Source organism: Quercus robur, chromosome 7, assembly GCF_932294415.1.
Source record: "Quercus robur chromosome 7, dhQueRobu3.1, whole genome shotgun sequence".
NCBI lineage: Eukaryota > Viridiplantae > Streptophyta > Magnoliopsida > Fagales > Fagaceae > Quercus > Quercus robur.
In genome coordinates, this window is record NC_065540.1 from 2,934,091 (window position 1) to 2,947,244 (window position 13,154).

General features: G+C 31.7%; 1 protein-coding gene across 1 annotated transcript; it reads left to right on the plus strand.

Annotated features, from left to right (window-relative positions):
* Positions 1-7,983: 7,983 nt before the first annotated feature.
* Positions 7,984-11,028, plus strand: LOC126691739 (glutathione S-transferase L3-like). The gene is made up of 10 exons (XM_050386844.1): positions 7,984-8,003; positions 8,158-8,232; positions 8,384-8,444; positions 8,617-8,703; positions 8,797-8,895; positions 8,987-9,092; positions 9,171-9,247; positions 9,463-9,570; positions 10,644-10,724; positions 10,845-11,028. The coding sequence occupies exons 1-10, from the start codon at positions 7,993-7,995 to the stop codon at positions 10,854-10,856; spliced, it is 717 nt and encodes a 238-aa protein (XP_050242801.1). The 5' UTR covers positions 7,984-7,992; the 3' UTR covers positions 10,857-11,028.
* The last annotated feature ends 2,126 nt before the right edge of the window (positions 11,029-13,154 follow it).

The following is a 13,154-nucleotide window of genomic DNA, read 5'->3' on the forward strand; positions in this document are numbered from 1 at the left end:
TGCCCATTTGAAACAAAAAAAGTGACAAAAAAAAAATACAATCACCCAAATTTATTATTAAAAAAAATCATGTCTAGAAAAAAAATCACATCTAAAAAAAAATGGAATGAGACAGTGAACAAACGAAACACTTACAAGTTATTAAAATTGGAATTAAAAAAAAAAAAAAGTGCTTGAAGAAGATTTTCCCCCACCAAGTTTTCTCTCCATTTTGGAGAGAACTTTTTGGTGGCTCAGGGGAGCTCCACCATCATTTTCCTCTCCTCCTCTCAACCAAACACCCTCAAAAAAGTTTTCCCTCCTCATTTTCTCCTTTTTTTTATCCATCCTCCCTAAAATCCACTCTACCAAACACACCCTTACGGTGAAAATTATCCTTCTTTATATCAATGAACCAGACTACAAATGGAGTGCTCAAAGCATGAGCTTTCTTTATGTGAAAGTGTTTCAAAACATTTTTTGTGTACGTAGACTCATGAATAAAGAATTGCATTTGATAGATTTTCATTTTAAAGGTCAAGACAACTTACAACTTTTATTGTGCATTTAATCTCAAAGAGCAGCTCCTCTCAAAATCTCAAAAAATGTTGTTGAGTTGGAATCTCATTCGAACTAAGGATTGTTGTTCTAGAGGATCAAAAATTTTGTTTACCCTTCTTTCATCTCATACATATTCTTTAAAGGAGTTGAGGTATTTGAGAGTTCTTATAGAGCACTTACAAGATTTAAATTGTTAACGTATACTACAACAATAAAAATCCAAATCTTGACTTTTTAATAAACTAGTTGTAGACCTACGCAATACATGAGAACAAATAATTATTTTGTAATTGTAATATAATGTATAATTCATTCTCTAAAATTTTCTGAAGATAAATTGCTCTCCCTAAAAATTAAACAATTTCTATTCTGTCCAATTAGGTCTACTTCGGTCTTATTCGGTCCAATTTGGTCCACTGGGTTAATTTCGATCCCTTACGGTCCATTTTGAACTAATTAAGCCTTAAATCTTTTGTAGGTTGCCTTTTCAAATTTAGCTCAAAAATTCTTTTTTTTCCCCCTTTATTTTTGGGTAGAAAAGTATGAAATTTTATTATATTTGGGCTAAACTCTTTAGTTTAGAGTTAAAAAATACAAACAAAATAGACATTAAAAATTAGAAATATGAGCACTAAAAATGCAAGAAAATGATAAATATTCAAAAGACCTATTCGGTCCACATTGGTTCTATTCAGTCCATTTTGTCCTATTAAATCCAATTTGGTTCTATTTGGTCCACTTTGATCCCATTCGGTCCACATTGGTTCTATTCTGTCCACTTCAATCTTATTCTGGCCATTCGGTTCACTTTGGTCATATTCAGTCCATTCTATACACTTTGGTTTTTCCGTCCACTTTGGTCCTATTCGGTCCATTATGTCTACTCCAATCCTATTCAATCGACATTGGTTTTATTTGGTCCACTTTGGTCCTATTCGGTCCGCTTCTGTCCAATTTGGTCATATTCAATCCTATTCATTCCTATACAATCCATTATGTCCACTTTGGTCTTAATCTATCCATTCATTCTTATCCACTCTACTTCAGTCTTAATAGGTCCAATTTGGTCCACCTTATTCCCATTCGGTCCACTTTGTTCCATTTGGTCTAATTCGATCTATTTGTGTCCACTTCGATCGATTTGGACCACTTCGATCTATTTTGGTCCTCTTCGGTCTATTTTTGTGCATTTACATATAAGGTAAATACATGTTTGGGTTGAGAGTGTCTATTCTAAATCCAAATTTATCCAAAAACAAATTTAGATCCCAAACTCATAATATCTAAAATCTTAAGTATGGTATTTATTGTTGTACACATTTGTTGAGCCACATTAACATAACATTTTAGTCCAACTAAATTTAAGTGAAAGTCTTTCTAAACATGAAATCTATGAATATGCATATATGCATATATGTATGTATGTATGTATGTATTATTCAAATTCTTCATTTTCTTAAAAGAGTTTATTATGATAATCAAAACTCATAACCAAATTATACTAAATATGTATAATTTATTCTCTATAGCTTTTTGTAGATAATTTGTTCTCCCTAAAAAATTAAACAATTTCAAAATATAATTTCCATCACTCTATTCTTACAAATATATAATTTTATCATTTTTGATGTTTTTGATTGATAGTATTCTTTTTTGAAATGGTTCATATTCTTCTAACTATTGTTATTATGCAATATATTTTCCTAGTTTCTTTTGGTACAATTAAAATTTTTAAGTTTCAAAATTATTATTCAAATTCTCATTCTCTTAAGGAAATTATTATAATAACTAAAACTTATCATATAATTACAATTGATATTACTCAAATAATTGATAGTACTTTCAATCCAAACTTGTATTTTCTCATTCTTAAGTAGTTAGACCAAATGGACTGAATAGACCGGCGCAGACCAATTGGACCAAAATTTGACCGAATAGAGTAAAGTGGACTAAATGGATCGAATTGGACTAAATGGACCTTATTGGACCGTCATGGACCAAATGGACGGAAGTAGACGGAATGAATAGAGTTAAATGGAATGGACCGAAGTGGACCAAGAAGGTACGAATTGACCAAAGAACATCGAACGGATTGAAACAGACCAAAGTGAACCAAATGGACCGAATTGGATTGAATTGAGCGAAGTAGACCTAATTGGACTGAAGTAGACCGAATCGGATCTAAATGGACCGAATTGGACTGAAGTAGACAGAACCAGACCAAATAGATGAAGTGGACCAAAATAGATTGAAATAGACCGAATACCAATCTGTAATTAGCATAGCCAAGATTATGTCTTGATAAACTCAAATTCTTTCTTCCAAAGCAATCAAGTATTAACTCAAACAAAAATCAAATTGAAACTATAAGAGAAAGGGACTACTTGTAATGGGGAACTAAAAAATATAGCACCAAAATGTATAAACCCAAAATAGAGTTTTAAAAATCATAATGATTCATCAATATAAAGTAGAGTTGCAAGAAAGAATAAAAAATAGAGAGAGAGAGAGAGAGATCTAGAGAAACCACTTATTTAAAGAGAGAATGTGAGAGAGAATTATAGAAAATTATATGAGAAGAAAAAAGGTAAAAATAAAAAATATATTAATATACACCAAATTATCCAAGTCATATTATGTTATGTAATAAAATAACATTATATTCTTATACACTATCTTTATAATACAATAGGATAACATCTATGAAATTAAAGAGAAGAAAAAATAACAACTTAAAAACAAAACTTAATCATCAACCCAAATTAAAGTTCCAAATAATACAAAAATTCATCAACCTAAAGTAGAGATGCAAGAAAAATAAATAAATAAAATCCACCAAAAAATGGAAAAAAAAAAAAAAAAGTGACAGAGAAAGAGAGAGAAATAATCTTTTGTGTGTGGGAAAGATATGTATAGAATGGGATAGAAAATTGTAAATTTATAGTAAAAGGAGGGGAATAATAAAAGCCAAAAATAAAAGAAGATAAAAAGATAGAGGAAAAGTGATATTAAGGTAAATAGAAGTGGAGAGATAAAAAGGTAAAAGGAGGGGAAAAGTTGGAGAAAGTATAACAATAACTTGGTAAATTAATAAGAAAAAGAAAAGTTAATAATAAAAGAGATAATGTTGGAAATGGGTGGATAATGTAGCTCAACAGAAGCAGGAGCATAGCAACAATAAAATGCTACGTTTCAGCTTTTAGATATATATAGAATATAGATAAGCATGGAAAAATTGGATTATTATCAAATCCCTCTTCAATAGATATTTATTGAGAGGATTGTGCCACATGCATCCAGCTTGTTAAACATAGACATTTGTAACCTGATATAATACATGTTAGTAACTAACAAGCTAATACTAAAAAACTGAATATATATATATATATATATAATTGTGTCCATTATGGGAGAATATGTTTCTAATCAATACCATATCTTTTCAGGAAACCTTATGCCACAAGTCATGCTTTGTATCTCACAATTTCATTTTTCACATTAAATTTTTGTATAAATGCCCATTTGCATCCAAAAGGCGTTACATTTTCAAGTAATTGGGACTATAGGTCATAATACTTTAAATTTTACTAGTGAGTTTAACTTGGCCTGAATTGATTCTTTCTACTTTGGCCACTCATGTCTACATCGACATTCTTCATTGATTGGAGGCTCGATTTCGTCACTACATTTGGTGATCTCAAGAGCAACTTTAAATGAAAATATGACTTTGACAACAATTTTATTTGTCTAGACATCCCATTTTGTAACCAATGTTCAATTCATTGGCAACGGTAAAATGGTACTTACACAAAGCAACTGTAAAAATAACATTTGAACCGTTAAATGAGTAATAACTTAATTCCAAATATAATCAAAACTCCTAACAATAAAAAAGACACCTTTGATACATAGGAAGGATAAATATAAAGGTATATGAACTGATGATGCAAGGAAATCAAGTAGGTTGAATGTTCCGAGCTACAATGACTGTTTTTTGATGATCTAAAGAGAAAGAAAACAACTGGCAAGGGTGACCGGGGTGAACCGGCCAAGGACCCTCAAACGGTTAAGTCAATTTTTCTCTCTAGAACACAAGGATAGTGAGTAGATAAATAGTAGAACGTAACATAAGCTGATAGAGTCAGATCCCTTTTATAGAGAGTTTTTAGTGGGTCTACTTGTTCAGATCCACTACCATCATGGGAGATGTGTATAATTATTGGAGAAAATGGAGTGGATTTCAGAGAATCCTCCCCACGTTCTAGAATGATAGATCGTGGTTTGATTGCTTGGTGTTTGTAGAAAAATCCTTTGAAATTTACCAAGTGTCATTTGGTCGTCCATGCCTCTATGTGACATGGACGACTAGGTTACTTAAGATGGTCATGATGTTTGTAGACGAATCCTATTCATTACCCGTGCTACTTTTTATTGGACTCCCTTTCTCGTGAACTAGTCTGGACGTAGTTTGGTCATGGACGACCATCATGGACGAATGGAACTTGATTTAGCCCACCATCATGAACTATTTTCCACCGGCACCTATTCATTCAGATTTACGTCTAGAAGACCAACCATCAAAGTTCTTTAAAAAATACATCCTATTTTTGTTTTTATATTTTTAATACATTGGAAAACATAGATTTAGTTAATAGATCATGGAATCAAAATTTAGAGGGAAAAATGTCAATTTTTTTAATCAGGGCACAACTTTACAAATTATGTTTAAATTTATTTTTATATGGAAGCACACTTCCATATCCTTCTTCTCGCAACACTTACGTTTGGATTAGTTTTTCTTTTCTTCTTCTTCTCTTTTTTTTTTTTTTTTTGAAAGTTTATTTGCTAAAGGTTGACCAAAGTATAACTATACTAAAAAATTGTGAGAATTTATAAAGCTGTAATTTTTGCATAAACTGATGTTAATGTTCTAAATCTAATATTTCCACAATTGCAAAAAGAATATGATATGTGGTGAAACTAATTTGACTTTGAATTAAAATTTTGTGAAACAAAAACCAAATAAGATTATAATGGAATGGGTAAAGCGGTAATCGAGAAAAAGAAATGAACCAAGTTTGAGCTTATCAATAAACTATATTACACTTTCAAGTTTGCTTCATTTTTTTTGGTCGAACAAGTTTGAGCTCCTTCGCAAGTTAATTAAATTATTCTTCTCCTTCATATGGTAAAAACTAGGACTATTTTACCTATTCACAAATCTATAATAATAATTTATAATAACTAAATTATAGTTAAAAATATATTATTTGAGTTAATTAGATAAAATTATTTTTGTTTATGAACTTATAAAAATCAGAATCACTAACTTTGTATTGTTAAATATTATAGATAATTGTTACTATAAAATGATCTATTTGTATTATCAATACTCTTTCTAAGCGAAATATTGTGAATAAATAGAATTAAGCATAAAATATTTACAAGATGATAGAATATTGTAATGTAGGTAAAAAAATCTGTATATTGTAGGGATAAAATATTAAAAAGAAATATAGTTAAGTATAACTATTTATCTCTTTCTAAAAAAATAGTATAATTATTCATCACCATGGCAAGTAATGAGAGAGAGAGAGAGAGAGAGCAATGGAATGTTAAAAAATTTGGCGAGGGAAGAACAATCAATTCATCCCACAAAATGTTCAACAGGAATAAAAACTTAGATTAAATAAAATTATTTTATCAGGTTTTAGAGATTTATTTTAATTGTTTTAAAGTTTTTTAGGTTATTTAATTACATGATCCATGTGGCAAAATTTAATTGGATAAACTCGCAGACTTAGGTGTCATTTAATTGACACATCAATGCGGGCATGAATAGAAGAGCTCCCACTCAAAACAATACCTAGCATTTGGGGAGTGGATGAAAATTTGAAATTTATGAAGCAAAATCAAAATTACCCTAAACTTTAGGGGTGAAATTTGCAATTGATCAACAAAATCATAGTTGTTCTTCCCAAAAAAATCTTTTTTCATAATCAATGGATGCGTTACAATTATGTTTGCTGTTTTTTTTCTTGCCACAAATCATCTAATCTCCCTAGAAAAATCAAACAAAATTTTCTTAGAAACAAAACACACACACAAAAACTCAAACATTCTTTCTTAACAAACAAACAATCTCTTTGCAGATTTTACCTCGCAAATAGCAGTGGCCGCACAATAATCAAGATCAATGATTATCTTAGAGGTAGCTATGATAGGTTTGGCAACAACAATGTCCGAAATTTCAAGTTTCAACAATTACAAACGAAGGTAGCCATAACAAGAGCAATGATCAAAGCCTCGCTCGAAAGTTCGCGAGTAAGACCAATTTCTCTCGATCACAAATATTAGTTGGATCATGAAGAAGGCGCTCTCAATTGAGAGAGCGTCTTTGAGTTCATCAACTTCATCACTAGCAAGTAATGTGATCAACCAATGATGAGAGAGAGAGTAAGATTAAAGCAATGGAATATAAAAAGGGGGAAGAACAATCAGTTTATTTTAATTGTTTTAAAGTCTTGGAAGTTATTTAATTACATGATCCACGTGGCATTATTTAATTTGGCTAATTAGCACATGTGACGAGCTTAAGTATCACTTAACAAATAAACTAGCATTGACATGGACCGAAGGGCTTCCAATCAAAATGACACCTATCATCAGAGGACCATATCAAAATTTTGAAAACTTTAAAGTAAAATTTAAAAATTCCGTAAAATTTAGGGGTGGAATGGCCAAATACCACACATGGCCGAAATTTTCAAAAAAATAGAACTATTTGTAAACTATTTAGCAGAATACCACCATTTTGGAACTCAATTTATGTAGAACTCGATTTCACAAATATCAAGTTCCAAAAGGAAATTACACAAAACTCCATTTTATAATATCAAATTCCACATAGCATTTTTTATTGAGAAAAGTCATATCAGGTGACATTTTTTACTCATGGAACTCGATATTGTTGAAATCAAGTTCTATGTGGAACTCGATTTTCACAAAATCAAATTCCAAAAAAAGGATATTTTGCTACATAGTTTATAAATAGTACTATTTTACTGGAAATTTTGAAAATATGTGATATTTGGCCATTTTAGCCGCTGGAATTTACAATTAGTAAAGAAATTTATATGGTTTCTTTGGCACCAAGGCGCACGCCCTCTCAAGCGCGTACGTAGAAAATATTGAAAGTTTCAAAACCCTTAAAAATAATCACATCAAACGGGTAAAGAGAAAGAGTCCACAGCCTTATCATGAACCTGCCCTCAATTCCAGCATCTAGACAATTATCTCTTTCTTTCTCCCACGTGGTCAGTCACATTTCGATTACACTCAGAGAAGTTTCTATATAAAGGGTAGACAACTAGACATAGACGACAGTGATCATCAGATTATAAACAACAGAAGAAGAGGACCTCTTAAAACAACAAGCAAAAAACATCATCAATGGCTGCTGCGTAAGTGTCTCAGAATTCGAAGTTCACCACAAGTTTTTTATTTCTCAGTTGCTGTTTTGTCACTTTTGTGTAGTTCCTGTTTTGTTTCCGCATTTGGGGTTCTCTGAATTTTGTGGCAAGACATTGTTTAATAATGTTGTTATGTGTTGGGTAGGACCGTGAACGAGCATCTTCCCACAGCTTTGGATGCCACTTCCGAACCACCTCCTCTATTTGATGGAACTACAAGGTTCACTCTTCTCTCCCTTTTTGTTAATTCGTTTTTTCTTTTTGTCCGATTCACTGTCTTTTCTATGTCTTTGTTTAGGATGTTTTCATTGTTTTATATATGCTAAAATGGACTTGGACCTGTTTGTGTTTTTTCGTTTTTTCTTACAAAGGTTGTACATCTCTTACACATGCCCATTTGCACAGCGTGTGTGGATCACCCGGAACTATAAGGTTATTTTCTTGACTTTTTGTCTTCTTTGTTCTCATTTCTTAATTCGTTTAGTAGCTTCTAATTTCGATAACAAGATAGATCCTTCAGCTCTTATGGGATCATATCTCCTTTTGCTTTTCTAGGGATTGTTTTGCACTCAATATTTATGTTGCTAAATATTTTGAGCTGCAGGGATTACATGACAATATTAAATTAGTTCCTATTAACCTTCAGAACAGGCCTGCTTGGTACAAAGAGAAAGTTTACCATGAAAACAAGGTGATATTTTTAAACAAAATATGCCTATCTAATGCATAATTGTTTGGGCTGTTTCATTTTCTTGATTGACCAACAATATCTAGAAATAAACAGGTACCCGCATTGGAACACAATGGCAAAATCATCGGGGAGAGCCTTGATTTGATTAGATATGTCGACAGCAACTTTGAAGGGCCTTCTCTTCGCCCCGATGTAAGATTTGCATAACTCAATATTGTGCCCTTCTTAAAAGCTGTCTACCTCTCTATTGAAATTTGACTAAAGTTATGATGTGACTGTATAGGATCCTGTTAAAAAAGAGTTTGCTCATGGAGAATTAATACCCTACATTGATACCTTCAACAAGACAGTGTACACATCGTTCAAAGGAGACGCAGTTAAAGAAGCTAGTAAGCTTTAAAACTTGCTGCCTCTTGACACCATTTTGTATAGAAGCTGGGCTTACTAAAACCTTAAACTTGAATCAGGTCCTGCTTTTGACCATCTGGAGAATGCTCTTCACAAGTTTGATGATGGGCCTTTCTTCCTTGGTCAATTCAGTTTGGTAAGTTGACTTCTCAACTATGTCATTTTTATCTTTCGTTGGAGCTGTGTTGCGTGCCTTTTGTTTATTTATTGACTTTGGTACATTCTCTCGTTAAACATAGTAAAGATTCAGAATTTATTTGCCCTATACTAAAGACAAAGATTATTTAGCTATATATATGGGAAGTGGAAAGCAGTAATATTGATTATTGAGTGTAAATTTGTGATCTTCAGGTGGACATAGCTTACATCCCGTTTGTTGAAAGATTCCAAATCTTCTTTTCAGCTATGTGGAATTATGACATCACCACAGGAAGGCCTAAACTTGCTAAGTGGATCGAGGTAACTTAAAACACATATGAGGTTTAGTGACAATTGTGAGTTCTAATTGTCTTAGCTAGATATGCAAGTTATAAGATTAATTATCTCCCCCATTTGATTAATAGCCAATTTTTTAATTCAACATGATATCTTTACGGTGGGGCATACAATTTAAATGCCATATCTATATTTTACATTCTCTAATGTACTAGAACTCTTGTTTAATGGTAACTAGTAATTTATACCCACAAATAATGTTATAATGTTTTATGCAAGATGGTTTTGGAAAATGTTATACATGTATCTATACTATTATTTAAGGGGTTTTTCCTGTTTGGATTTCTCATTTTTTTAGTTCAAAAATGCCCCTACACCCCTATGTTTAAGTAGAGACAAAACTAAAGGACAATCCGGTAAAAATACAACTCTAACTCCCACTAAAATATTGCCTAAAAAATAGGACTACCCTCCTATTAATTTTCAAATTGATTTATTCACTTATAAATTAGATTTTCAAAATAAAAATTATATATATAAATAAAATAAAAACACAGTTTTTTTTTTTTTACAAATTAGGACCATTAAAAAGAAAAGCCTCATCGTCCGACCTTAACATCAAAATCGCAATTGCCGTTGTCACTCAATATAAAATACAAGTCTCATTCCTTAGTTGTAGCCAACTTATACGGGTTAAGATTAGATGAGATAACAATGTTAAAGTTAGGTAGGTATTGTCGAAAAATTGAAGGTAAATGACATCATTTTTGGTCTGTGTATATTTGACGTGGGATGACATCATGGGTTATGGGTACGTATATATAAAGAGGTAGAAGTGCAAGAAGTAAAAATAGTGAATTAAAATACAAAGAGTTTTGTATGTATATATGAGGGATGAAAAATCTTGAAATATTGAACTAAAGGATACAAAAATTATTTATTTTTTATTTAGAAAAATCTAGAAACATGGAACCAAATAAAACAAAAAGTTAATATTTAATTTGTTCTTATATCTTACGTGCGACTTGAAAATATTTCAATTCTCCTATATTGATTGATTGATGACTGATTGATTATTCATGTCAACCCCTGTGCAGGAGTTAAACAAGATTGATGCTTATAAGGCAACAAAGCCGGATCCCAAAGTGATTGTTGAAACATTCAAGGCCCTATTTTCGGTACAAACCATTTAGTAACATGCAAATGGAATTATGAATTTTATTTCGTTAAATACTCTTAATTATTTTCCTCAAATGTCATTTTTTCTGACCACTCTTTTATCTAATTTTCTTCCTCAGGCTCGGCACTGAACATTTCACAGTTCCTTTGCACAAGTGATGGTCTGCCTTTTTGTAATATTTCCTGGTATATCAAAGGTGTCTTATGTGTGTACGTACTAGTTGAAGACATGGGCAGCTGAGTCTTCAGCATGTATGAATTGCTTAAATAAATAGTACTATGGTTCAGTACTGTACTAAAGTTTTACCCAAAAAAAGATGTACTGTACTAAAAAGATATTGTTTATATATATGAATTGGGATAGAGTTAGCCATCATGCAGTTGTTAATTCGTCTACGATCATGCATTTTATTTGGTACATTATCACAACTTTCACGCGTCAACTTATGTTTGGATCAAAGTAATCAAATTACCACTTGAAACTTGCAAGTTGCGGTAAGGTGTGTGTCCTTAGACTTTTCTAATTAATATTGGGTCATGTTAACGAATGTCTTTAGAATATTGGTTAACAATTCAGTTAAAGAAAGTTTTTATGGAAAAAAAAAATTAATATTTTGACAGCTTTTTTTATTTCCTATAAAAATGATGTCAAAAATTTCTTAAAATGGATTGTTAACCAATACCCTAAAGGCACTCATTAGCATTTCCCATTAATATTATACCACATAATACTTTTTATTGAGATAATATTTTGGAAATTCCACCATTGATGCATAGCCAGAAATTGCTAGTAAGTTGACCAAAATGGTAATATCAAGTCATGCGCAGTTCACAAAATATATTAGAACACCGATTGCGTTAAGTTATATCACAAGGGCGAAAATTGTCAATCTCTACATCAGTTGACTGGACTATATATGGAGTGCTCAAAGCATGAGCTTTCTTTATGTAGTGTTTCAAAACATTTTTTTGTGTAGGTTGACTCATGAATAAGAATTCCATTTGAAAGATTTTCAATTTAAAGGTCAAGACAACTTACAACTTTCATTGTGCTATGCTCTCTAAAGAGCAACTCCTCTCAAAATCTCAAAAAATGGTGCTAAGTTGAAATCTCATTCCAACTAAGGATTTTGTTGTTCAAGAGGATCCAAAATTTTGGTTTACAAAGATCTTTCTTTCATCTCAAACACAGTCTTTAAAAAAAGTGGAGGTATTTGTGAGTTCTTATAGAGCTCTTAAAAGATTTAATTTGTTAACATATACTGCAACAGTAAAAATCTATATTGAATTTTTAATAAACTACCTTGTAATCCTATGCATACACATGGATACATTTTTAAAAAGAGTCATAAATATGTGCATATCAATTCCTACCTAAGTTGATTGCTATTGGTAGTCATTTTTATGTTTTTTTTTTTTTTTTTTTGGAGAAACTCATTTTTATGTTTTTGTCAACTTTGTGAAAACCTTTCAAGGATTTTATTTGATAGAGTATGCTAATTTTACAATGGATGGAAGTATTAAATTAATAATATGATTTTTTTCTCCCAAAAAAGAAAAATACATGATTGCCATAAATAAAGGTCTTTCAAAATTAATAAAACCACCAAATTCCAAAGCAATGGATGAATGAGTGATATTATTTTGGTCCTTGATTGTTTTAATGAGTAACAAACATTTGCACCGAAATATCTAGTTAACACATGGCACGATATTAGTTACGCTAAGTTTTTCATTACATTGCCTCCTCTATCGTGAACGTTGTAACCGAATCTCCTTTAGACTAGATCAAGCTCTTTCCACAGACGGCGTCAATTTTAAGGACTGGAATTGGATCGGACCCAATACAGGATTGGGTTTAAACCCAAGAAGCCCAAACAATAAATTTATAGAGCGTGGATGAAAGAACTAGATCTACTCTAGAAGAAAAACGATAAAATTTGCTAATTTAAGGCTACTAAACACAAGTAAGATAAGAAAGTCTATCCTCAAAGTGGCTTGAGGAATTTATATTATATTGTCTTGTTTTTTCAATAGTTTTTACAAGAGTTCACAGTCTTATTGAAAAAGTTTTTGATTTCTTTTCCCCTCCTCCTTTTTTAGTACATCTTCTCATGCTATATACTACAATCTTGATATTATCCCTACCACACACGTGTAGGTTAGATTCGGGGAACTCCTTCCTGTCCCATCCAACGCCTCCCAGAACCATCAACTAGTAGCTGTAAGGCTGCTTGACTAGTGCTTAAGCATCACCTCCACATTAATGCGGCCAGACAGTTGGTTAGGAGGTATTTAATGCGGAGGAAGCAGCTTTTTTAAGGTATTTGTTACCCTTCTCTTTTCTTGCCCCTTGTCCAACGTCCAACCCTTAGTTGTGATGTAACTTCAAAGAAAGTCCATGATGATATGACACTCTATTGGATTTC

What these genes read in the sequence shown, in the direction of transcription:
- LOC126691739 (XM_050386844.1), top strand. An exon ending in CTATTTGATGGAACTACAAG is followed by an intron (nt 8,233 to 8,383) that starts GTTCACTCTTCT and finishes TTTCTTACAAAG; the next exon opens with GTTGTACATCTCTTACACAT. An exon ending in AGACGCAGTTAAAGAAGCTA is followed by an intron (nt 9,093 to 9,170) that starts GTAAGCTTTAAA and finishes AACTTGAATCAG; the next exon opens with GTCCTGCTTTTGACCATCTG.